Source organism: Aspergillus neoniger (genome assembly GCF_003184625.1).
Source record: "Aspergillus neoniger CBS 115656 unplaced genomic scaffold BO87scaffold_37, whole genome shotgun sequence".
NCBI lineage: Eukaryota > Fungi > Ascomycota > Eurotiomycetes > Eurotiales > Aspergillaceae > Aspergillus > Aspergillus neoniger.
The window spans coordinates 72,470-96,165 of NW_020291165.1; the positions used below are offsets into that span (position 1 = coordinate 72,470).

General features: G+C 50.5%; 10 protein-coding genes across 10 annotated transcripts; 6 read left to right on the top strand and 4 right to left on the bottom strand.

Annotated features, from left to right (window-relative positions):
• Nucleotides 1-23: 23 nt before the first annotated feature.
• Nucleotides 24-3,434, top strand: BO87DRAFT_317611 (PAP/25A associated domain family; the record flags this gene model as incomplete). The annotated part of the gene is made up of 4 exons (XM_025619774.1): nucleotides 24-549; nucleotides 603-674; nucleotides 737-955; nucleotides 1,024-3,434. 4 exons carry the CDS (start codon nucleotides 24-26, stop codon nucleotides 3,432-3,434), a joined length of 3,228 nt encoding a protein of 1,075 aa, XP_025475857.1.
• Nucleotides 3,435-3,599: 165 nt separating this feature from the next.
• BO87DRAFT_155170 (uncharacterized protein) lies at nucleotides 3,600-4,211 on the top strand. Its single transcript, XM_025618202.1, has one exon. It carries the CDS (start codon nucleotides 3,764-3,766, stop codon nucleotides 4,070-4,072), a length of 309 nt encoding a protein of 102 aa, XP_025475858.1. The 5' UTR covers nucleotides 3,600-3,763; the 3' UTR covers nucleotides 4,073-4,211.
• A 771-nt stretch (nucleotides 4,212-4,982) lies between these two features.
• On the bottom strand, nucleotides 4,983-6,962 carry erg1 (squalene monooxygenase erg1; the record flags this gene model as incomplete). Its single annotated transcript, XM_025621863.1, has 2 exons — nucleotides 4,983-5,717; nucleotides 5,792-6,962. The coding sequence occupies 2 exons, from the start codon at nucleotides 6,960-6,962 to the stop codon at nucleotides 5,449-5,451; spliced, it is 1,440 nt and encodes a 479-aa protein (XP_025475859.1). The 3' UTR covers nucleotides 4,983-5,448.
• Nucleotides 6,963-7,688: 726 nt separating this feature from the next.
• BO87DRAFT_445098 (uncharacterized protein) lies at nucleotides 7,689-10,241 on the top strand. The gene is made up of 2 exons (XM_025628149.1): nucleotides 7,689-8,263; nucleotides 8,356-10,241. Exons 1-2 carry the CDS (start codon nucleotides 8,082-8,084, stop codon nucleotides 9,836-9,838), a joined length of 1,665 nt encoding a protein of 554 aa, XP_025475860.1. The 5' UTR covers nucleotides 7,689-8,081; the 3' UTR covers nucleotides 9,839-10,241.
• Nucleotides 10,242-11,093, bottom strand: BO87DRAFT_155221 (uncharacterized protein). The gene is made up of 4 exons (XM_025618203.1): nucleotides 10,923-11,093; nucleotides 10,734-10,807; nucleotides 10,569-10,613; nucleotides 10,242-10,496 (listed from the first exon to the last, which is right to left on the bottom strand). The coding sequence occupies exons 1-4, from the start codon at nucleotides 10,998-11,000 to the stop codon at nucleotides 10,400-10,402; spliced, it is 294 nt and encodes a 97-aa protein (XP_025475861.1). The 5' UTR covers nucleotides 11,001-11,093; the 3' UTR covers nucleotides 10,242-10,399.
• A 1,097-nt stretch (nucleotides 11,094-12,190) lies between these two features.
• BO87DRAFT_342734 (L-ascorbate oxidase) lies at nucleotides 12,191-14,455 on the bottom strand (the record flags this gene model as incomplete). The annotated part of the gene is made up of 3 exons (XM_025620750.1): nucleotides 12,191-13,548; nucleotides 13,651-14,125; nucleotides 14,206-14,455. 3 exons carry the CDS (start codon nucleotides 14,453-14,455, stop codon nucleotides 12,429-12,431), a joined length of 1,845 nt encoding a protein of 614 aa, XP_025475862.1. The 3' UTR covers nucleotides 12,191-12,428.
• A 1,820-nt stretch (nucleotides 14,456-16,275) lies between these two features.
• BO87DRAFT_379845 (uncharacterized protein) lies at nucleotides 16,276-16,743 on the top strand (the record flags this gene model as incomplete). The annotated part of the gene is made up of 1 exon (XM_025624159.1): nucleotides 16,276-16,743. Exon 1 carries the CDS (start codon nucleotides 16,475-16,477, stop codon nucleotides 16,739-16,741), a length of 267 nt encoding a protein of 88 aa, XP_025475863.1. The 5' UTR covers nucleotides 16,276-16,474.
• A 596-nt stretch (nucleotides 16,744-17,339) lies between these two features.
• Nucleotides 17,340-19,523, top strand: BO87DRAFT_155286 (glycoside hydrolase family 1 protein). The gene is made up of 5 exons (XM_025618204.1): nucleotides 17,340-17,498; nucleotides 17,587-17,778; nucleotides 17,859-18,331; nucleotides 18,384-18,969; nucleotides 19,032-19,523. The coding sequence occupies exons 1-5, from the start codon at nucleotides 17,437-17,439 to the stop codon at nucleotides 19,171-19,173; spliced, it is 1,455 nt and encodes a 484-aa protein (XP_025475864.1). The 5' UTR covers nucleotides 17,340-17,436; the 3' UTR covers nucleotides 19,174-19,523.
• Nucleotides 19,524-20,459: 936 nt separating this feature from the next.
• BO87DRAFT_317571 (carbonic anhydrase) lies at nucleotides 20,460-21,263 on the top strand (the record flags this gene model as incomplete). Its single annotated transcript, XM_025619773.1, has 1 exon — nucleotides 20,460-21,263. One exon carries the CDS (start codon nucleotides 20,460-20,462, stop codon nucleotides 21,261-21,263), a length of 804 nt encoding a protein of 267 aa, XP_025475865.1.
• Nucleotides 21,264-21,997: 734 nt separating this feature from the next.
• On the bottom strand, nucleotides 21,998-23,540 carry rad14 (DNA repair protein RAD14). The gene is made up of 3 exons (XM_025626265.1): nucleotides 23,269-23,540; nucleotides 22,627-23,212; nucleotides 21,998-22,541 (listed from the first exon to the last, which is right to left on the bottom strand). The coding sequence occupies exons 1-3, from the start codon at nucleotides 23,368-23,370 to the stop codon at nucleotides 22,126-22,128; spliced, it is 1,104 nt and encodes a 367-aa protein (XP_025475866.1). The 5' UTR covers nucleotides 23,371-23,540; the 3' UTR covers nucleotides 21,998-22,125.
• Nucleotides 23,541-23,696: the final 156 nt, after the last annotated feature.

Here is a 23,696-nt window from a genome sequence, read left to right on the forward strand (position 1 = left end):
TAGCAGCACGGAAGGCCTCGAACATGCCTTGGAAGTTATCCACAGAAACGTCCCCGGAGGCAAAGAATCGGCCGCCATTGACATCGCAGCAATCCAATTCCCTGCCCTCCACACCATACCAACATGCGCGAAAAATCTCTTTCCACTCCAGGTCACCTTCGCCCCCGCAAGGAAACACCTCCCCTCGCTCCACCCACTCCGAGTCTACCCATCTTCCCCCCTCGCTGCGAAAACAGTTCTCGGGCTGCAAATATGAAACCGCCATGGCTTTCTTCCGTCGAAGAATGCCGTATTCATTAGGTGCCGACCTGCTGCCGGAGGAAAAGGATGGTCTCAAGGAGCGGTTGGAGCCGGAGGAGGAGAAGAGACTCAGCGCAGATATGCTGGAGGTCTACGATCAACTCCTGCCGTCAGCTGAAAGCGACGACCGGCGACGTCAATTAGTCCGCAAGTTGGAGAAGCTCTTCAATGAACAGTGGCCAGGCTGCAATATCAAGGTTCACGTTTTCGGCTCGTCGGGGAATAAGCTCTGTTCAAGTGACTCAGACGGTATGTTTCGGTAATGCGGCTTACTTTATGTGTGTGTTCTAACGATGATTAAGTGGACATCTGTATAACTACCACTTATAAGGAGCTTGAGCACGTATGCCTCTTGGCAGAGGTACTAGCCAGGCGTAAGCGAACCACCATTTGCCTTCCTTGTGTAAACAGTCGCTGACAATGATTTGGGGTACAGATGGTATGGAACGGGTCGTTTGCGTATCGCACGCCAAAGTACCTATCGTGAAGATCTGGGATCCGGAGCTGCGATTAGCATGCGACATGAACGTCAATAATACCATGGCACTGGAGAATACCCGGATGGTCCGGACGTATGTGGAACTTGACGAACGCGTGCGACCCTTGGCTATGATAATCAAGCATTGGACGAAACGGAGGATCCTCAACGATGCCGGTATGTGTCGAGTCGTCGATTTTGGACAGACAACTGGAGCGAGTTTTCGACTGACTGTCCGCACACAGGCCTTGGAGGCACACTAAGCTCCTACACGTGGATTTGCCTGATAATCAATTTCTTACAAACGCGAGACCCCCCCGTTTTGCCGAGCCTTCAAGCTCGGCCGCATAAGAAGAAATTGACCGCGGACGGGATAGTCTGTTCTTTTGATGATGACCTCGATTCCCTTGTTGGCTATGGGCGGAAAAACAAGCAGAGTCTCGGAGAGCTACTTTTCCAGTTCTTCAAATACTATGGTCATGAACTCGATTACGAGCGGCATGTGATATCTGTCCGTGAGGGGAAGCTCTTGTCGAAGGAGGCGAAAGGCTGGCACCTGCTACAAAACAACCGTTTATGTGTGGAAGAGCCTTTCAACACTTCACGGAATTTGGGAAACACAGCGGACGACACATCGTTTCGAGGGGTCCATATGGAGCTGCGCCGGGCATTCCAGGCCGTTTCCGAAGGGAACCTGGAGCACTGCTGCGAACAATACGAATATCCCCCGGAGGAAGAACGCTCGTGGGAGAGACCGCCGCCCCAACCGCGTCCTGTGCTCACTGCAGCACCGCCACCGTCCCGCGGAGGTCGCGGAGGTCGTGGCGGACGACATTCGAATCAGTTCTCCCGAGGAGGGCACTCCGGTGGTCGTAGGGCTTCCAACACACCGAATAAGTCCGGTAACTTTCGTCAACCCAACGGTATGACCGCCTCTGAGCTTTCTTTGCAAGCGCAGCACGCACAGTACCTCTTGCATGACCATCTCTATCAGCAAATACAGATCCTTCAGGCCCAAGAGCAAGAACTGCGGCTGCAGCTGCAGAACCAGGCGCTCCTCACTGGGAGGCCGCCGCCGGTTCTCATTCGCCAACCGTTTATTCAGTTCCCAATGCCTCAGCAACAAGAATCTTCAGGCGACGACAACTCTCGATCAAGGTCGGGCACTGTGAACCATCCGCCTCTCAGCACACCGCACCGCCAGAACGTGTATTACAACAGTCACTACCTCCCTGTGGGAGTTCCTGGCGTGCAGGGGAGCAACACAAATCCGCCGTCGCCTTCAGCCACTGCTGCCATGCCGGACCTTCGGCGTAGTCCGCGTCGATCATCTGTTGCCAACGGATCTCCGGGTGGGTCACTCCGAGCACACTCACAGCCGGCTCGAACAGTCAATTCCCTTCCGAGCTTTGCGCCACTGTATTCGATATCTCAGATGGCGGACAGCTCGCCGGGGTCGAAGGCGCGCAATGCTCCCGGCTCACCCGACGGTACACAGGGCGATGAGAACAACACCTTTATGCCGAGCAGCCTTCCCAACGTGTCTCGTTCTACCTATTTTGATGAATGCCGGCCGAATGAGTATATGGGATATTACCTTGCAACTTCCCCGCAGCTACAGACCTATCATCAAAACGCTTTACTATCGCCGCTATCTCCGGTAGGACTGGCACTGCAGAACGGCGGCGTCGTGCCATTTGTTACGAACCCCCAGGACTATATGACGTCAATTCCGGCAAGTGAAGCGACCGGTCAAGCCTCAGATAACAGCTCTGCATTGCCAACGAAACCAGGGTCGACGTCGCAGCGTGCAACTTCGCGACCAGCTGCATCTGGCGATCGGAGCGGACCTTTGATCGTGGACGGCTCGGTACCCCCTAGTGAACAGCGTCTCTCAGTATCGGCGGAAAGCTATGATCCGTACACGGCTATGAGCCACTGTACGTCGAATTCAGATGACCTGAATATGGATACGCCAGCGAGCGTCTCAGACTCTGTGTCTCATGAATACCAGGACAATAGCTCGGTCGATATTGATCAGCCGCCCTACTTTGGTCGTCAGGGGGTTGACATTTACCAAACAGGGAAAGCAGCTGATTCCTTTGTTAATGGACACGGTGCAAAGCAGAGTCTGCTCTCGAGCCGGTTGCAAAGCCTTCATCTCGCAAACTCCGAAAAGACCTCCGAACCTCAGCTGAAGCATAGTACCGAGAAGATGAAAGTGCCGCAATCGAATCACGAAGCAGCGGATAGAGACAATCATCGCTCGAAACAGGTAAATTCAGGTGAAAAGCCACTAACCACAGGGCCATCGCCAGCGGCGGACTCGCACTTTTCTTCCGGTGGGAAACGGCGGCCTAATGGCGTCGATGCTTCTGAACGGGCCAACGGGGTTTCACACAAAACGAAATCGAAGAATCACAATCCGCCTTCCGGACCAACCGATAACGAGAAACGTCATCCCATTGCTCAATCGCGAAAGTCCAACGGGGTTAGTTCGACACCAGACTCCGCTGTCGCTCATGCCGGTGGTGGTTGGCAGACGACCAAAAGGAAGCCGAAGAAGAATGCCAGACATTCAACAGAACACAGGCATGGCTTGCATAGTGGTGCGGAGCCCCTCCCAGCAGATGAGTCATTGAGAAAGGGGGGTTGAAAATACTAGATGATGTGTCATCGTGAGCATTATCTGTTGTCCGTGTTGCGTTGCCTCCAGCAGTCTTATCTAGCACAGGCCGCACGCGCGATACCTTCGGCCAAGCTGAGCCATAGCTGTGCTTGGTTGGGGAACACCTACCGGGTTGGCCTGTTTACTGAACCAGCATCGGGTAGAGAGCTTCCTGGCGGCCAAATAGCCTGTTACATGCATGGCTATTGTACAGCCTGTGCTACGATTTTACAAATGCGTTTATTTTTGGGGGGAGTGCTTGAGTATACTATCGAACCCTTCGATCAACTGGAGGGATGTTCCATGGTACTGTATAAATGAGGCGGCGTCCTCTTCTTGCAAATGACATGATTTCGGTTGCACTTGTTTTCTTGCTACATGTTATGGAAGTACATGACACTTTTCATCCGTCCTTTTTCTCTTTTCATGTTCAATATTGGCGTTTTGCAAGGTTAAATAACGGAAAATTGGCAAGTCAGGGGGGTTTGGCTGGTTACCATGGGTTACTTGTGAGAATTGCGTATGATATATGTTGCCCCGTCCTCTATGTCGTGGTTCATCTTATACTGTGGTTTTGTTTTGATGTGGTTTGGAGTTTGCATTTGACTCCTTTGGGTTGTGATTGAGGGCTTTCCCCCGGGCTGTTGGGTCCATACGACTTTGCATACCGGCTGTATCATCTTTCCCCTTGCTCCCTGCAGTGGTGCTGCATAGAGGGCAGCGAAACGCAAAAAAAAAAAAAAAAAATACGCAGACCAAATGAAATATCCCCGCGGAAGCCATTGAGCTCCAAGGGGGAAGATAAAAAAAGAAGTGTCAGCTGATTTGAAAGACACCAGAATTGAAGCGGAATGGCATATGGCCTAGATGGCCCGTTCTTCTTCCTTCGTCTGGCCGAATTGGTCTCCTCGCCGTTTTTGTTTCTTCATCATATTGTTTTGTTTTGTTTTCATCCGCTTTTGAAGATTATAGTCCATCGGCATGACCGTCATCATCATCACCAACATCATCATCATCATTATTATCATTGTCATTGTCATTGTCATTGTCAATATACCATCATAGCAGGGAGCCGGGCGAGCGGGTTCATATGGTTTGACTTTCACAGTTTCTTGTTTGCGTGCGTGTGTCGATTAGTTGACAGAGATGCTGTTTCCGTTTTTTTTTTTTTTTTTTTTTTTTTTTTCTTGTTCTTTCATTGCCTATGTTACATATTCATCCACATCGGTCATGGGTTTGGGCAGTTGGGGTTGGGGGGAAGAGGTGCAAATGTAGACGTTGGAATTTACATATACATGTGATTTCTACCATCAGGTCTCTTTTCCCTGTAGAAAATTACCGTGGTTATTACTTCACATTGAACCATAAACTAACTACATTATTCATTCAATCCCAATACACAGAAGATTTCATCCCGAATCACCCCCAGCAAGACATATTTTCCTCCATAGGCCTCCTCCATCCGGGCAAGTCGGCACATTCCACTTCTCATCCATCCTCTTTAATCTTTCTATGTTCATCGGCCGGAGCGCAAGATACGTAGTTGCTAGACGAGTGACAAGTTTGATACGTCTGGTAGATACTAGGCCAAGCCTTTCGTGTCTGGAAAATGAGCAAGAGTAACAATATTGAGACGCGATCAATTCTATCGTATATACAGAATCTAGAAGATACAGGTAGTAGTTCTGGAGCAAGAAGACAAGAAATCAGTTGCTAATAATACATGTAGGATCAGAAGCAAGAAAGGGAGGTTTTAAAAGGTAACACAGAGAATATATGACAAGAAAAGTGATCAGATCTGGTGTGATAAATACATATGTACGGGATAGGTGGTCATGGCTTCTTCGGCACTTGCAACTCATTGAAATGGATCAACCCGGTGTGGGTTCATTAGGTATAAATAAAGAGGTAGGATGAAGTTAGGGGAAGACATGTAGGGTGTATGAGGATGATGCTGCTGATGATGGTGGTAGTAATGGTGACGGCAGCGGCGATTTCCCCTTTAGCAGAATGCCTCTATCAGCATGTAGGGGAAAATCACGACGCATGCGGTCCAGAAAACCATGATGCATTTCAGGAAGGCCAGAGGCAGCATGTAAAAGGGGTGCTCGGTGATGACGAGCCAGAGAGAGAGAAAGGCGACACTGAAGAAATGCCAGAATAGAACGTCGGGCTTTTTTATCAGTCCACCTAGAAGACCTATGGGGCCGCTGGTCATTCCTAGCTCGAAGTAACGGAAGCAGCCTCGTTGAAGAGCACGCAAATTTTCGTCTAGATTTGCCCCAGAGAGGGGTCTGGAGTTAGCTGCTGGGACTCTGGGTGCAATGGGGGAAGGATAAACAAACCGTTGGCAGCGAACAGGGCATATAGAGCCTGCGCTAAGATGTTGATGACTGAAGATGCTTTCTTCCGTTGCCAATGGAACGAGGACAGCTGTCGCAGGACTTGCTCATGATTAGCGAGAGTGGGGACTTTCTCCGGGCTGAGCAGGTCACGTAGGACCACGACGTCGTTGAATGCGACGGTCATTCCTCCACCGGTCAGCGGATGCCGCATGTTGAGCGCATCTCCCAGAATGACCAGACCGGGAGTCTTGTTCGGCGCACTAGGAAGATATGAGTTGGGCATGGATCGCAGCTGACCCTTGTCCAACGCAGCAACGAATGAAGGCTGAATAGATTTGGGAAGAGACGGGAGAACGACGTTGCGAAGGTGGTTCTTGACACCGCCGTTCTTGACGGAGGCCGATGGGAGGTTTTCTGGGATGTCGATGAGAATGCGGGTTTCGTGGGTGCCAATCTGGTAGACGAGGATAGGGGCATTGTCGCTGAGGAGGACGTGGCCATGGTAAGGCATGGGAAGGTCTGCATCGATCAACTCCAAGCCCCAGAACCTGGACCGGACCTTAGGGGTGTTGGAGTGGTATTGCTTGCGGAATTTCGAGGCGTAGCCATCTGCCACCACCGTAAGATGGCCGAAGTAGCAATCCTTCATGTCGCCGGTCACACACTCGACACCAAGAACCTGCTTGGTGTGGGAGCAAGTGACCAAGTCGGTGGCCTTGGTCTCTACGACCGTGACGTGGGGACAGGCCAGCGCGGCAGCCCGCAGCTTCATGACGAAGCGGCCATGGTGGAAACAACGCCCTTGCGGGGCGGGCGACGACGAAGATGGCTTGGGGTAGGCGAACGAGACGGGTTTCCCAAAGTACGACACATAGTAGCCCTTGGCTGGGATGGCGTCAATGTCTTCCAGACAATCGGCAAGACCCAGTTTCTCGAGCGCCTCGACACCACCAGGCTGTAGCAATTCTCCGACAATTCGGTCAGGCTCCTTCATGGACGCCTCCAACAGTAGGACGCTACGCCCTTGTCTTCCAAGTGCCACCGCCAATGCACATCCCAATATTCCAGCGCCCACAATCACGACATCGGCATGGTGGTGAATTAGCCTGCGCTGTTTGGCGACATCGGCAGAGGGGGTGGTATGGCCATTGGCGACAACAGCGGCGGCCATTTTTGCGGGAGACGGGGGGGGGTTCGCGGAGGTGGAAAGTCAAGGGAGGTCAGGATCGAGAGGACAAGGAAGAATGGCGGGATGCAAAGGGCATATTTCGATGGCTGTGAATCGGAGGAGGAAGATGGAGGGTAAATAATGCTGCGAAGAACAAGCAGGCAGCAATGAGGCAGGGATGAGGGAGAAAAAGTGTTGGAAAGTTGGAGAGTTTGGATTGACACAAGGGGAGTGGCGTGACATGTGAAAAAGGGACAAAAAGGGCGCCGCGCGGGAGAAAGAGGAAAGAGCAGCTTATGGCCTGATATGATACTTCCTTCCTGTTCAACCCTCCGCTACTAAACTAGTTTCTGATAGTGATCAATCTAGACCATTGAAAGGATTCTCTTTGTATTTCTTTTACGGTAGTCTGTGTTTAATGTTGAATATCGCATATGATACCATTTTCTAGTCAACGACCATTTAGGACATTTGATCTTAGTAGTCAGTTGGCACTTACGTTGGAGAAAAAAAATGAATAAAAACAAAAAAAAATAGAATAAATATAACAAATACTGTAGATCCTCTGATACAAAGTATTTTTAACTAAGAGCTAACTATTTAGCCTGGGCGGTATCTGTAGGACAAAGTAATTAGGAGCCTCCTTGAGGCCGTTGGAGCGCCTATTAGTAGTATCAATCTTCCGCCGCTTTTCTCCCCCATTTCTGGTGCCGCTCTAAATAAGCCATAGACCTTTTGAGGCATACACTATCATGATGTTGCATATCGTTATATTTCGAAAAATAGTCAATCACATGATCCTTCACAAAAGTGTGGTAATTTTGTATCTAGTTTAGGTAGTCAGCCTCAGGCATTTCAGGCCCAGCGGACGCCGATGCCAAGCACCTGACGTCTGAACATCTTTCGAATGAAGCCGCGACATTTCCCCATCTTCATTGAACCCGCTACAAACAAAATCTCTCCTACAACGCGCATCTTGCTGTGAGACATGTGTCAATAGCATCATATTCTACAACTCTCCCCGGAAAGGATACTCCTTCCCAGAACCACGTCACAGTTGGACAATCTCCGCCCTCCGCATCGCATCGCATCCATCGCATCTCATTTCCTTCTCATCCAGCCATGAACAACGACCAATTCCGTCGCCTTGTCTTCGACAACCCTTCCTCCAAACCCGCCGGCCAATCCACCAGTCCAGATGCATCCTCTTCATCCCAACAACAACCACGCAAAAGTATCGGCAATGCGACCCCCGCAGCCGGCGCTCTGGGCTCGCGCCTCCGCTCCAGCATCCCCATGACACCGTGAGCTGATCCCCCCAAACACCACCTGCGCTTATAACCTTACCTTTATTTTACATGGTTGACCTTACTAACGAACCCCCTTTTCGTCGCAGTCGCGCCTTAACAAACGTCGACTTTGCGCGCCAACTAGCCGAATACCGCCGCGAAGCCCAACCCGCTTCCAAGAAGTTCAAATCCTCCGCCGCCCCCAAGGGAACGAAACTACCGTCCGGATATCAAGATCGGGCTGCATTGTTGCGCCAGAAGGAAGAAGCGGAAGAAGGGGGAGATGGCGGTGGCGATGTGTCGGATCTGGAGAAGCGCGTCAAGGCGTTGGAGGAGATGGTCAAGCTAGGACAGATTGACCAGGCGACGTTTGAGAATCTGCGTGCCGAGATGGGGGTGGGTGGGGACTTGAAAAGTACGCATATGATTAAGGGGTTGGATTGGGAGTTGCTGAGGAGGGTTAAGGGGGGTGAGGATGTTGATGTCTTGGAGAAGGAAGGGGAGAAGGGTGAGGGGAAGGAGAAAGAAGATGTGGCAGATGTGGATGAGGAGTTGGATCGGGTGTTGGGAGAAAAGGGCGAGGGGGTGGATGCATTGTCTGCTGCCCCGAAGGAGAATAAGGAGAAGAAGAAGGGCGTCATGGCTCAGAGAAAATCAAGAGACGAGATCCTCAGGGAGTTGAAGGCTAGTCGGGCTGCTGCTGCGGCTGAGGCGGCGAAGCCGGCTGAGCCTGCGTTGGGGACTAAGTTTAAGAGGATTGGGGGAGAGTCTAAGGCGGAGAAGAAGCGGTGGGTGGAGCAGGATGAGAATGGGCGACGGAAGGAGATTCTGCAGATCACGGATGCGGAGGGCAAGATGAAGAGGAAGGTGAGATGGTTAGACAAGCCTGGTGAGGTTCGTGGTGGTGATGGACCTGCTGGGTTATTGATGCCGGACAAGGATGCGAAGCCGCTGGGCATGGAGGTTCCAGCAGAGGTTGCATTCAAGGCTCCCGCGCCGGCGGAGGATGATGACGACGATGATATTTTTGCTGGCGTCGGAGATGACTATAACCCGCTTGGTGATCTACCAGATGATGACGATTCGTCCGATGAGAGTGAAGATGGCGAGAAGCCAAAGGCCACGGAACCAGCTCCTGCTGGTGATACGAAGAAACCGGAGATGACAACCAGCCGGCCTCGAAATTACTTTTCTACATCTACGACGGATGAAGTTCCTGAGGTGGACCGGTCGAACCCGTTGGCTAAAGATCCTACTCTACTGGCGGCCCTGAAACGGGCTGCTGCGTTACGACAATCCGAGGAGGCTGGTGCTGCCAATGCTGATGCTGAAGATGTCGACGACGAGACGGCGCTTCGACGAAAGAGGTTCCTGGAGGAGGCGCGTCGGCGGGAAGCCCTGGATGCGATGGATATGGACATGGGCTTTGGAGGAAGCCGCAATGACGATGACGAGGAGGACGAAGAGGTAGTGCTGGAGAACGAGGGACGCGGCGGGAAGAAGAGGAAACGAGGGCCGAAGAAGAAGAAGGGCGACAAGGACAGTGTGACGGATGTGATGCGTGTGCTGGAGGGGAGGAAAAAGGAGTGATGTTGAGATGAGCAGATTATACACGAGTTATCAGGGGTGGTGCCTGGAAAGGAAACCAACCAAGATGCCTGGTAAAAACGACTATCACACCTGGACCATTTTCTGGACCGCTGTTACCCTACAGTGATCGCTGCATCGTACCGGAAACCAGAAAGGAATCCCGTGGGACTCAATTCCTTCAGGAGCAGCAAGCGAGATGCTATCACGAGCTTTAAGTGCAGTAGGTCGCCTTCCACAGGAGCTCATCTGCACATTATCTATGACCTACGACCTACACACACATACAATATGAAAGGCTGAGATGGTACATTGAGTATCCCCCCATCAATCCCACATCAGAGGATCATAAATAGTGCACTACCCTCTATATCTCCTACCCAGCCTCCGATAGGTTTCTACCGAAATCAACAAACATGTTAGGATATAAACTCCACCTCAACAATTACCATTCAGCTAGTATGACACATCGCACCATAATTTCCAACCACTCATCCTTCAACTCCTATTATACACCCCCAAATCACCAGACCAAACCACCCCAAGAACAACCAAGTATATTCTTCACGGGTAGCACAGCACACTATCGACATAAACCGGCTCCGACGAGGTATGTTCACCAGGCTGCAGGAGGGTGTTTCGTCCGGTGCAGCCTACTCCACTATAGAAACATGTTCGAGTCAGTATACACTATACAGCCGCCTAGGCAAGTGAGGAAAGAAATCACACTTACGTGAAAAGACGACACGTCTTGGAGAGGAACACGCCTCGAACTTCACTGTGACGGGTAATAAAAACTTACGTTAACGGACTCCTCCTTTCTTTCTCTCTTTATTCCTCATCTCAAATATATAATGTGATACCAAATAAAGTCGATATTGGTAGGTGATCAACTTACAACTGCCCAACCTGAGTACAGTCATCGAAGGGGATCTGAACCGAGTGGCTGCCTTCATCTGTCTCTAGACCGATCTGTACACAGTAGTCAGTCAGTCAGTTAGTGATTTTGTCCATATATTCATTCATTCATTGTAGGGTTGTAACCAGCTGCGCTAGGTAGTCAAGATAGTTAGGATAGAACACGTACAGTCGTACTCAACCTCGCACTCCCAACTCCAGCCAGAAGCAGCGTGCTCAATAGAGTGATGGCTTTCAAAGAATACATGATAGCGATAGCGATAGCTGGATGATTATGACGATGATATTCGTATCTATCTCACTGATAGGAGTCAACTGATGATAAAAAAAGAGACACTCAATCGCATGCAGCAGCAATAGTGCAGAGAACAGCGTAGCGCATATTTAAGAATGTGTCCGTCCTTCCCAAGGGCAAAATGCCAGGTTTACTTACATAACTCGCCTTCTTTTCCGCGTACGGCGATTCACTCATCCCTTGCTTGGGGAGGTGGGAGGGGAGGCAATTCGCGTTCAATCCCAATCCAGGGGGATGGGTGGTTCCTTTCCTTTTGCCCAGCCACGCGATTATTTAGATTGCTAGCAGCGTTTGTATTACATTTAGTAATTAGGGACTACATATGCATGTATGTATGCATGTATGAATGCATGCATGCAGAGAATATTCAAGGTTTGTGCTGGTTGTGTGGGTGGGTGGCTTATATGTGCCTTATGGCATCCACGGGTTAATCGGTGTTCGTGTGGTATTGAGGGACTAGGGTGGATGTGATGTGCTTTGTGTATAGAGAAGTACCTTGTAGAAGGGATTTATAACAAGGAGGGTTTGGGAGTCAAGGAACGTATTCATAAACTCTGTTTATGGTTGCGGGTGCATTACATACACAAGGGGTGGATTTGGAGAAATACAATACATTCCATTTTCCAGCTTGAAGAAAACTCGTTCAATTGAAGTACATATAGATAGAGTATTATGTAGTGGCATGTGGTAGCATGCGGTTTGTACCTAGGGGGTGCTGATATTGGACTTAGAAGAAAGTAGTAATATCTAACTCTTGATCTCAGTGCGTGATCGCTGGATATCCATGCCTCATCTACTAGTCTCAGTCCAGACTGTCTATAAATTTAGCGCAATCTCTGTTGGATGTTTAGGTTGTCTTTATTCTGTAACTTCTTAGGGCAGTGACGGTGGTATATGAATATATATATATATATCTGTATGGGTGAGTGTGTGTATCGCGCAGAGGGGTAGTATTGCTATGACGTTCACTATGAGTTCAACTACCAAGTCATAGCTACACTCGCGAAGCAAAAATATATCAGGTTTTAGTTTTATAGGCGGCGGAGCATGTTGAAAGGTGCTCCTCTGACGAGTCATGTAAAGCGAATTGCACACGCTATATTGAATATAAAATAGATGCATGCTAACGACAGCTAATTACCATGTCCATCTTCAAAGTATATGCCAGATAATTCATAGTCTCAAATGAACACCGAAAAAAAGAGCCAGGGAACAACATGTAAATATGTCAGAGCAATGCATGAAGATCCGCCAAGCAAGAACAGAATAGAACCCAATGAAAAACCCCAACGCCCTAAGCCGCTCACACATCGCGAGAACGCCGGCTATATGCAACATGATAAGTGGCAGTGAAGAAACAGTCAGCTAACGGATGGCCAATCAGTCGAAGCCAGGATGATCCATCAATCCATGCGTTGCTGGAGTGTTCTCCGCCGGGTCCGCCAACGCTGGCAACTGGTACCGTTCTGGTACCGTCGGCCACGCATCCACCCCATCTAACAGGGCCACAGCTAACCCACCGCTCTCGTGCATGGACAGATGACAGTGCATGAAGAACGGACCGGGGTTGACCACATGGTAGCGGATCGCTAACCAGCTATGGTTCGGTGTCGATGCCGGCGTCTGGAAGGTGTCGCGGAGTTGAGGATTCACCAAGTTGAGACTATCAGGAATTTCTTTCATTGCCTCAGCCACAGTAGACCACCTCCATACCCCGGCGCCCCACCCAAGGACAAAGAATTTGTTGGAGTGTTTGTGGATCGGGTGCTGCGGCTGCCCGATCGAGGTCATATTGAAGATAATGTCTACCCAGGTGTTGTTCTTAGTCATGACAGTGTATTCGGCCGGGATTGAGGAGTAGTTAAAAAGTGCAGGGGGAGTGAGATCCTCATTGGCCATGGGATAACTGGCTTCGCCGAGGGTCCATCGATAGGAGGCGTTATAGAGGTTGACTTGAAGGATCTGGGTCTGGTCTGGCTCGGGAGCAGGCGCCTCCTGTTCAAATGGGACGATTTGGGCCTCGTCGAGAATGATAGTGCCGTTGATACCAGCCGCGGTACCGACCTCGTTGATGTAACGTGTGGAGGTGTTGAACTGGCTTGGATTGGAGCCAGTGTAGGACATCAGGGCGGTGCCGTTGATGATTTGGTTTGCGAACTTGTTAGCAACGCGGACGGTATATATGCTAATGGGCTGGTCTAGCTTCACAAGGACCGAGTACCGCGATCCGGCGTAGACGTTGATAGCATCGACCACCAGGGGATCGACATAGCGGCCATCGACCGCATAGAGATACATAGGATGTTCATCGATGGAGAAAACCAAGTTGGACGTGCCAGGTAAACTGATGAGGTCGTAGCTGACGTATCGGGTCCTCGGGTCGACGGAAAGCACTTCCTGCTCCCCAACGGTCGGTACACAACCCTGGTAGTACCCCGGCGGAATCTTGGTTATATTGAACGGGAATCCGCCCAGACGGGCTGCAAGGGGTGGCATACAGCTGATACATGGTAAGTGAATCGGCCGATAACATGCAGCGATGTTGGCAAGAAAGGAAGGAAAGGAATTAAGAGATTGAGAATGAAGAAGACAATAGACTTACCCCGTATCAGACATGGTGTTATTTCCAAGCGCAGTCCATTCACCCGATCGGGTGAGGTCATTGATGTGGTCTTGCGGGGGGCAGATGACCGACCCTTTACCATTGACCAGGATGGCACTAGTACAGGTCGCCTGAACTCCAGAGTCTTCTTCGATCTGCAAAGTCTCCTCAGACGTGAAAGATCGCCAATCGGAGAGCATGATTGGATGGGTGTTCTTTTCAGCTTGCAGCATGGCTTGGAGTTCATACGGGATGCTGCTGATCTTGCTAAACGGTCTCTGCACGTCTGCACGCGGTTCCACATAGATGGCACCATAGAGACCGTCGTCCATCTGGGCTCTTGTGTGGGCATGATAGGCATAGGAGCCGTAATCGGTGGCTGTCCATTCATAGTAGAATTGTTCACCAGGCTTGATCATTTCTTGATTGAGACCCGGGACCCCGTCTGACCATGGGGTGCCATACTGAGGGATACCTAGTCGGGGGTCAGTATCTCATCGAAAGAACAGGGCGGAGGATCGGAATAGGCGGATTGCCGCGCTGCGATGAGCTTACCGTGCCAGTGGACTGTGGTGCCGAATGGCATGGAGTTGTTGACCAGAACTCTCACCTGGTCGCCTTGGTTTACGCGGAGATTTGGTGCTGGGACTTGGCCATTGGTGTAGATTGCCTTACGGGAGATACCCGCAACATTGCTATCCTCCCATGTCAAGTCGAGTCTAAAATCCACGACGCGGGAAGAGGAGAATTGGATGAGGCATGACAGGACTGGCAGAACCAGCGTCTTAAGCTGGGACCACTTCATGCTGGGCGAAATGCCAGGAAAGGGAGCGGCGGATAAGTAATGAGTTGACTAACTCTCTCTGAGCGGATCGAGATGTGCGATGAATACGATCTGAGATCTCGATGCCGGTCGAGGCGGGACTTATAAGTTTGGAGCGCCATACTTGTTATTGTGCTTGTTATGAAGGAATTGGGGAGGTTTCGGCAGAGCTGGAGCATAGAAAGATGGTTTACCGAACTCGGGCCAGAATGTCGGCCTAAGGAGCGGAATGCAGAGGAAAGCGGTAGCGATATTGACTCGAAGGTGCTCATAGTGTTCGGAAGCATCTCTTTAGTTTTCTCCCCAGCAGGGATGGGAAGGGTGGAATGAGGCGAGGATTGGGCGTCTCCGATCTCGATCCTCGATCGCTTTCGCTTCCGGGGCTGCTCTCGCTGCACGTGATCTCTTCCACCCTACCGCAAACAAACAATCTGCTCAATTGGATTGTTTATGGCCTGTTTAGGGTCATCTTCCCAAAGTAAGTGGTAAACACTAGTTATCTCTATCTATACCAGGATGTATTAGATAGTATACTACTACTTTTACTATACATGCAGTTCCCCACTGCAACTCCCCACATCTTCGGGAGGATCCAACCCGATCGCACCCTAAAGAGAATCAATTCACTAACTGACTGGTTAAAATCCGATGAAGACAAACATCATTGCAGCGCGGTGCTTGCATCTAAGTCCAACATTCTAGACAACATTAGTAGTATCTTTTGTCTTTCGGAGAGAATTAACAACAGCAATGGTGATAATAAAAATAACAGACATGCCGGTGCGCTGAGACCGGCCCGCATAGTAGGGTTAGTCTAGCCTAGGCCCTTGCTGACCGAGAGCTGCCCGCATCCGTCCCTCCCTCCCATCCTTAGCTTTGCTCCGATCGGACGCCACTCCGTGATCATCCTCGAACAACAAGCCACTTTCATGTCATGATAAAACAAAATATTCCCCAAGTTCGCCGTGGATCCTGCGTGGTACGTATGGATCTCCCGCAAGCGCGGATGGATCGTACCGATTCCTGTTCCTCCATGGTAGAGGACCCAGATACCATGAGGCGGAGACGGTTTCGGCCATCCCCTTCTCCCTGCAAAACAAGGCATAACAGGGAGGCCACCCCAGAATCCGTTCCATCTTGATGGATGCTTCTCACTGACCTGTACACCCTACTAGTGGGAATGCTTCGGATTCAGAACTGAAAGATTAGCATCATAATCACCACACTGCCTTGGAACTGACCGTCCGTCTCCGTTCATAATAGCACTCTTGCTTCGTACGGTATGCTAGCAGTGTAAGGCCTGCTTACAGACTCATTTATTCCATGCTATCTAAAATATCACAGCTTTTGGAGCGTTTAATCCAATTCGATGCCTTATCATGGGTGTGTAGCCAAATTTAGATCCTTGCAAATTTCCCTCTTACCAAGGCAATGAAGGTTTGACATCGCTGAACTCTACAACTAACCGATCAGAGTGTCTATCAATGGCATTCTACTTTTTTAATAGAAGTCACTAATGAGGAATTCATGTACGAACAGAATAGTATAGCAGCAGTAGTGGCGAGATCTCAGCAGAGGTTACGTGACAGAGAGCACTAGCATCTTCAAGAAAACATTCACCCGCACGCGCCTGTCCCCAGCGGAATGACTGGGCTGCCTGTACCTTAGATGCCTCAGCTCCTAGACAAAATACATCAGGTACTTTTGAATAGACATTCATCGAGCACGACAGATTCCACACTCTTAAAGTGTCTGCCATCGATCTAGGGGTCTCGGAAATTTTCTGCAAGCGCATTGTTAGATCTCCCCTTGCTTCCTCGGCTCAGTGTCATGCATGAGCCCGTCGGTAGCTTTCTGCTCCGTTCATCTTGGTCCGATACTGCCGGTGATGCTCTGACTCGGGATTGTGTGTTTGAAACAGCGATTCAGTTCAAGCTTGCCACTATTCAGCTCTGTTGATGGCGCCTTCGGAGTCGCATTCAATCGGGATCCATTGCAAGAATGACTCGGCTGACGTGCCTGCCAAACTTACTCGCTTGGTATCTGTTTCATAAAATAGCCCGCGGTCGCCTTCTTCCCCATCCACGAGCACTTCGGCTCACACGAGTGTTGAATGCTGAAGGTGGTCCAGTTCTAGACTTGGCAGTGGTGGATGCAAACAGATGCCTCCGCGGTCTATCGCCACGGCTAATCACTCGTCAACAAACGTGTGCATCAACAAGTAGTAAGAACAATAAAAATAAACAAGTGAGCACAGCAGAGCAGTAGAGGAAACCATGTACCAGGGTCATATTGTCCATATTGCCATGAAAGTGGGCATGATTCGAGAACAGAATCAGAATCCCGTGTTGAACAATAAATAATACGTCACCCGGTCCCGCCTTGAAACCTGGCAGAGGCATCAATCAACTCTCATGCCCTAGCGGAAATTCATATTCAACGCACAACCACGCCTCGTTCTTAAGGGGAGTGTAATGTATGAATAAAGATTGGAATCTGGTCATAGTCACAGCATTGATATATCTTGGCAAGCTAGCCATCAGTGGTTTCATCATGGTAGTGTTAGTAGTTCTTACTAGTTGATAGTATATAGTAGTAGACCACGCTATGCCTGTTACACTTCGGAGGTCGGCCCGTCCAGCCGTCATCCTCCCCAGCATCTTCTCTCCCTCCATGATACTCACTAGTATGGTTCTCTTTCATTCCCCTCAATCAGTTGATAGTATTTTTGAAGAAGCTAGGAAGGATCCGACCAATTTCTTTCCTTGATGTCCGTACTACCCTCCCCGCTTTCCCCACTCTCTTTAGCGCGGATTTATCCTCCTTGGCGGACATCCAACATGATCTATATAAACATCCCATGAACCTCCCATCCTCGCTGCTGTCTGCCTCCAAGCTGACATCAATATCATTCTCAAGCTAAACACCACCATCCTTCTTCAACTTGTCGGATAAGTTCAAACATGGGTTCAGCAACAACCTCAACCTTGCCTCCGGACTTTCTCTGGGGTTTCGCGACTGCCAGGTATCCTTCCATCCGTTTCCTCCCCCCACTCAGCCCATACTACACCCCAAGTAGTCAACTACTAGAGTACTAATTCAATCATCAACAGCTATCAGATTGAAGGCGCCGTAGCTGAAGACGGCCGTGGCCCATCCATCTGGGACACATTCTGCAAAATCCCGGGCAAGATAGCCGGAGGCGCCAACGGAGACATAGCATGCGATTCATACCACCGTACAGCGGAAGACATCGCCTTGTTAAAAGAATGCGGTGCCCAAGCCTACCGCTTTTCAATCTCATGGTGAGTTTAATACCATACCATGACAAACGTTCATTTCAATCACAACCCCGAACGTCGTTCTAAACCATCCATCCATCCAGGTCGCGCATCATCCCCCTGGGAGGTCGCAACGACCCCATCAACGAAAAGGGAGTGCAGCACTACGTCAAATTCGTCGACGATCTCCTAGTAGCGGGAATCACACCCCTGGTGACACTCTTCCATTGGGATCTGCCCGATGAACTCGACAAGCGCTACGGTGGACTCCTGAACAAGGAGGAATTCGTAGCGGATTTCGCACACTACGCTCGAGTCATGTTCCAGGCCCTGGGCTCAAAAGTCAAGCATTGGATTACCTTTAATGAGCCGTGGTGTAGTAGCGTTCTTGGGTATAATGTCGGGCAATTTGCTCCGGGTCGGACGAGTGATCGGAGTAAGAGCGCCGAGGGGGATAGCTCGAGGGAGTGCTGGATCGTGGGACACAATATCCTTGTGGCTCATGGGGCTGCGGTGAAGATCTATCGCGAGGAGTTTAAAGGTAGGGATGGTGGGGAGATAGGGATTACGCTTAACGGTATGTATGGATACTTCTTCTCGATTACTTCTCCTTAACTTTTCATATATAGGAGATTGGGCCGAGCCCTGGGACCCCGAGAATCCAGCGGACGTCGAAGCCTGCGACCGCAAGATCGAATTCGCCATCTCATGGTTCGCCGACCCCATTTACCACGGAAAGTATCCAGACAGCATGAATAAGCAGCTCGGGGACCGACTCCCCCGCTGGACCGCAGAAGACATCGCTCTCGTTCACGGCAGCAATGATTTCTACGGCATGAACCACTACTGCGCCAACTACATCAAAGCCAAAACCGGCGAGGCGGATCCCGACGATACCGCTGGGAATCTGGAGATCCTGCTTAAGAACAAGAAGGGCGAGTTCATTGGCCCTGAGACACAGTCTGCATGGCTGAGACCGTATGCGCTTGGATTCCGGAAGCTGTTGAAATGGCTGAGTGATCGGTATGGTCAGCCGAAGATCTATGTTACGGAAAATGGGACGAGCTTGAAGGGCGAGAATGACTTGCCGGTGGAGGAGCTGCTGAAGGATGAGTTCCGGACGCAGTATTTCCGTGATTATATTGCTGCTATGGCGGATGCCTATACGCTGGATGGGGTCAATGTGCGGGCTTATATGGCTTGGAGTTTGATGGAGTGAGTACTGCGATATACTTTTTTCCCTGGATGTTGTTATGTGCGCTTACTGACTGGACTAGTAACTTCGAATGGGCTGAAGGTTACGAGACCCGGTTTGGGTCGACCTACGTTGACTATGAGCATGGCCAGAAGAGGATTCCGAAGGACAGTGCGAAACAGATCGGCCAGATATTCAGCCAGTATATCGAGAAGACAGTATAAGAGTTTCAGTGCGAGGAGTGCATCGATTGTTATTCATGCTATTCATGGGTACAGCTAAGGGAATGACATTTCACGGCCGTTATGTTGTAGGAATGTTGAGTTAGTAGGACGCTTTTTAACTCTCTATCCCGAATAAGCGTAGTGGAATAGGCTACTTTGCGAGTCTCAGGGTGAGACCGACTCTGACGTGGGGGTCTACAGCTCTACACACCCCGCGGGGTTTAGGTCCTGAGGACCCTTTCAGATCAAAAGGGCCCACTCACCTGTAAAACGAGGGTCGGGTCTCCTGTCGTGACTTTAGAGGCTATAAGAGTGGCAATGCAGAGCGAAGCGTAATCGGGGTGCCACGTTCTGCTTACGACACAGGCAATTCGTATTCGTAGGCTGCGGGATTGCCAGGCCAGACCGCGGTCACATTTGAGTCGAATCGAGCAGGACCGGGCGGAGGGAAGCAGATCGAGTTGTGTGATTTTAGAAGACATCAGGAAATCAGACGAGCCGCGCCTGCCTGTGTACTGAGCCATATCGATGGTCTTAGCTGGAAAAAAACCTTAGAATCGCGAGCGGTGTCATGCGACGTTTGCGAGTCCCTCGGGCTTCCGTCGTGGCTTGAATGGCAGTGGAACCGATGAAGAGATAGAGAAACAGCGATCAGACAATTATTCGACGCTTATCTGTGATCGCATGATTAGAGAGTAGCATGACCGACGGCACTTTCGGGGCTCCGGTGAGACCCTCACGTGGTGGGTGTTTGCACTGTTTGCAGGCCTGGAAGTGGCAGGAGAATCTCCCCCGGATTCCGGCGGGGAGGAGGAAAGGAGTGCCCCTTTGCCAGCTCAGATTACTCCATAGCATCCAAATCCAACTATCCGACCGTAATATCATTGCAAAACCTCCCTCAATCATTTCTCTCCCGCATCAGCTATCATGGCATCGACCACTAGCACAGGTACGTGAGCATAAACTCAAGAGCCATGTTTTCTTGGCGTTCCTGGACACGTTCCTGGACAAATTCGCAAAGAGGCGGCGACCCACGATTTTCCCACCCTCCCCAACTCCATGAGCACTGTGAAGTTGCATGTATCATTGCATCCTTGTTCCTGTACCTCAGTTTCATTTGGCGTATGCAAACCTCCAGAGCAAGATTGTGATTGTTGGATTTGGCTCCGTGAATCCAAAGCCCACCCCCCGTGCACAGGCAGAGTGACTCATCCTTCGTTGACTGCGTTTTTGCTGTTTTCCGGTTGAGCAAACCCTTTTTCTTGTTCCCATAACCCTTTCACCCCATGATGAATTCTACAAGGCTTGCTTTGCGACTGCGACAACTGTATGAGGGCTGTGGAGTCGGTGTTCCTCATGCCCCTCGCCGTTTTCTTTCCCACCCAGTCACAAACCCATATCGACAAATCGCCTGCTTTTCAGCCACCAAGCCACCAGCGTGTGCTAATATTGCCTCTTCAGATCGCTTCACCTCTGCTCTGCATCAGAACAAGGATTGGGCAGCGCAGATTGCCAAGGAGGATCCTTCGCTCTTCCCCACACTCGCGGTCGGCCAGCACCCGGAGATCCTCTGGATTGGCTGCTCTGATTCTCGATGCCCTGAGACCACCCTTCTTGGTCTCAAACCGGGCGACGTCTTTGTTCACCGCAATATCGCCAATGTCATCCATGCCGGCGACCTCAGCTCTTCAGCCGTGATCGAGTATGCTGTCCGCTACCTGCAGGTCAAGCACGTAGTCCTCTGCGGCCACACCAGCTGCGGTGGTGTTGCTGCAGCACTGGGTAACAAACAACTGGGTATTCTTGATCCCTGGCTGCTGCCTTTGCGCCAGCTCCGCGCGAGACACCTGGATCTGCTGAACTCGCTCCCGGCCGACGAAGCCAACCTTAAACTGGTGGAATTGAATGTTTTGGAGGGTGTCAAGCTGTTGAAGGAGAAGAATGTAATCCTGGAAGCCGTACAGGATCGGGGTCTTCAGGTTCACGGGTTGATATATGATGTTGGCAGCGGTGTTCTTCGAGAGATGGACATTGATGAGCCGGAAGCGGAACTCAAGGCGCGCCTAACATCGTTCAAGACCGACGTCTAGCGGCGGGGTCATTGGTTGTATATTCTCGATTCGATTTCACCTGTTGTTTCTTTTGCTTTTCAGCGACCAGCGAGTGTTAGCAGACGTCGATATATCGTCGTTTTTTGAATAATCCATTTCCCATGAATGCTTCACCAATCATTCCAGCGAGCGTATTCATGCCATCCATCCATCATGACATCCATCAAACAGATGAACACTTGCAGTCTCAATGGTAGTCAATCAAGAACGCAAGGGAAAGATGATGCAATAATGAAATCGGATGAAGGCAAATGAAGAGTGGGCAGAAGGGTCCGTGTATGTCGGGAAGAAGAGGAGGGGAGGAGAAACAAAAAGGAGGAAAGAGAAGAAGAAGAAGAAACGCTGACACAGCAGCCTGAGAGGGAAAGCAGCCCCGAAGACTGCGAACCATTCATTCTGTTTGCTCGTCTCCGCATGTAACAGCCCTTCCTTGCCCGGATGGGAAACTCGAAGGACCTGGGTGGATCCCCGGGTCGGCTGGATGCGGTATAGTCCCGGCCGAAGCGGCATTGACTCGGGATGATCTTTGTGACTCTCACTCAGACATCCTTGTATGCTTTCGGGGTGTTATGCACCTTGAATACGGAGTACTTGGTATTTCTTTTCGTTTGTACATACCCATTATTATTCTAGGTGCCGGAGATATTGGTGATACCAAGGAATTATTGAAAGGAGTAGATTACGGAGGGCCAGTCCGGTAAGAGTACGCGAAGCCACGCCGCTTGGCGCTTTTCAATCAATACCTGAGGCAGTAATCGGCGACCGAGTGTATCTGCAACACCTAGATGAGAGCAGGACAATGCGACGACTCAGTATGTAGAGGAAAATGTTCATTAGTGATTTAGAATTCGAGTTCTTCGACTTCCATCCCGCAGTCAACGCATTTCTTGACCCCAATCCCTGTCTTGGGATCTTCAACCGATCTTCCCCACTGATGTACATGTCGTCCACCACTCCCCAAGTCATCCCCAAAATTACCACCGGCTGCTCCTTGACGGCTTCGTCGATATGCGTCGACTCGTGTACGTTTCTTGAGGTCTTCAAGCTTGCTCTTGAATTTGACCTCCCGTCGGCGCTTCTTCTCATTCTCGCGTCGCTCGAATTCCGCGTCCAATGCTTCCGGCGAACCCCATTTCTTGGCTGAAAAGGCGTATTCTTCGACCTGGTACCGTAGATACAGCATCATGTTATTCCACGTTGATTTGTGCGGGTTGGGGCGCTCAAGATGTGGGAGGAGCTCTTCATCCTGAAGCTCGGCTGTAATTTTGTCCCGTGATCAGCAAAAACGCTCAGTGGCAGCACCTGTCGCAAACCTGTGAAACCGGGGCGGGGGGATACTCACGATTTGTCAAGAGATAGTCCTCTCGTGCCTCGGTCTTGGTAAGCAGACTGTATTTGTCCGGGAATTTATCCTTGCAAGCATGGCAGACACAGCATCGGAAGGCTTCCTCCCATTTCCAGTCGATTTCTAAGCTGCCACACTCTCGACATGTTTTCTGTTGCGTCCGCTCATCCAACACACTAAGCCCTGGTTCAAAAATTCCCGCTCGATCTCGATGGAGATTCTTCAGCAGCTGTTGTCGCTCCCATTCCCTCTGCGTCATGTGCGCTGGCTTCTGCTCCGCCTTCTCATCCCGAACGTGAAGGGCTTTGTTGAACCGGTCATCTTCTTCGGTCAAGAACCCTCCCTTCGTGTCCGTGATCTTAGAGAAGTCATATTCAACGAATTTGGTAAAGTTGCGCGCCGGCTTGATGCCATCTAGTGGGCGGTTATCTGTAGAGGCCGCATCGCGCAGAGTCGCCGGAGGATCGGAGGCAGTCATGGAGGAGTAGGTTCGCTTGACACCTTTGGTAGATGAAGGATCAGCCCGAGCTTGTTCTGCTTCGCGTTGTTCCCGTATTGCTATGGCTTTCTGGCGGTTGCTTTCCTAATTTCAGTATCATGTTAGCTCCGAACTAGAGGAACCGTGATCATAGTATGTACTATTCTCCGCAATTGCTCTGGAGTCAGCGGAGTCCGCTTCGGACCGCTGGGCGTGCCCATCACCGCCTCGGGCGGGGGAGCTGATTGTTCCTCCGTCACCATTTCTTCTTGGAAAGAGTGACTGGGAGAGGACGAGCTTGACAATCGAACTGGTAAACGGTGACTATCGCAAGGGTGGCGTTATCAGGCGGGAAAATCGTCGGCGCGTTTATCGCCGGTTCGATAACCGCATACTAATCACGTGACTTTATCATATCCATCAATTCCCAGCTCGCAACAGGTTGCACTCCTCCTCGAAAGCCAGAACCCTGGAAAGCTCATATCTGCCATACTAGTAGGACTGCTTCATAGGTGGGATTCCACCTCCACACTAGGTAGGAATGGCTACTGTCGACCTCAGAGTGCAGTAACTCGCCAGTTATCCATGA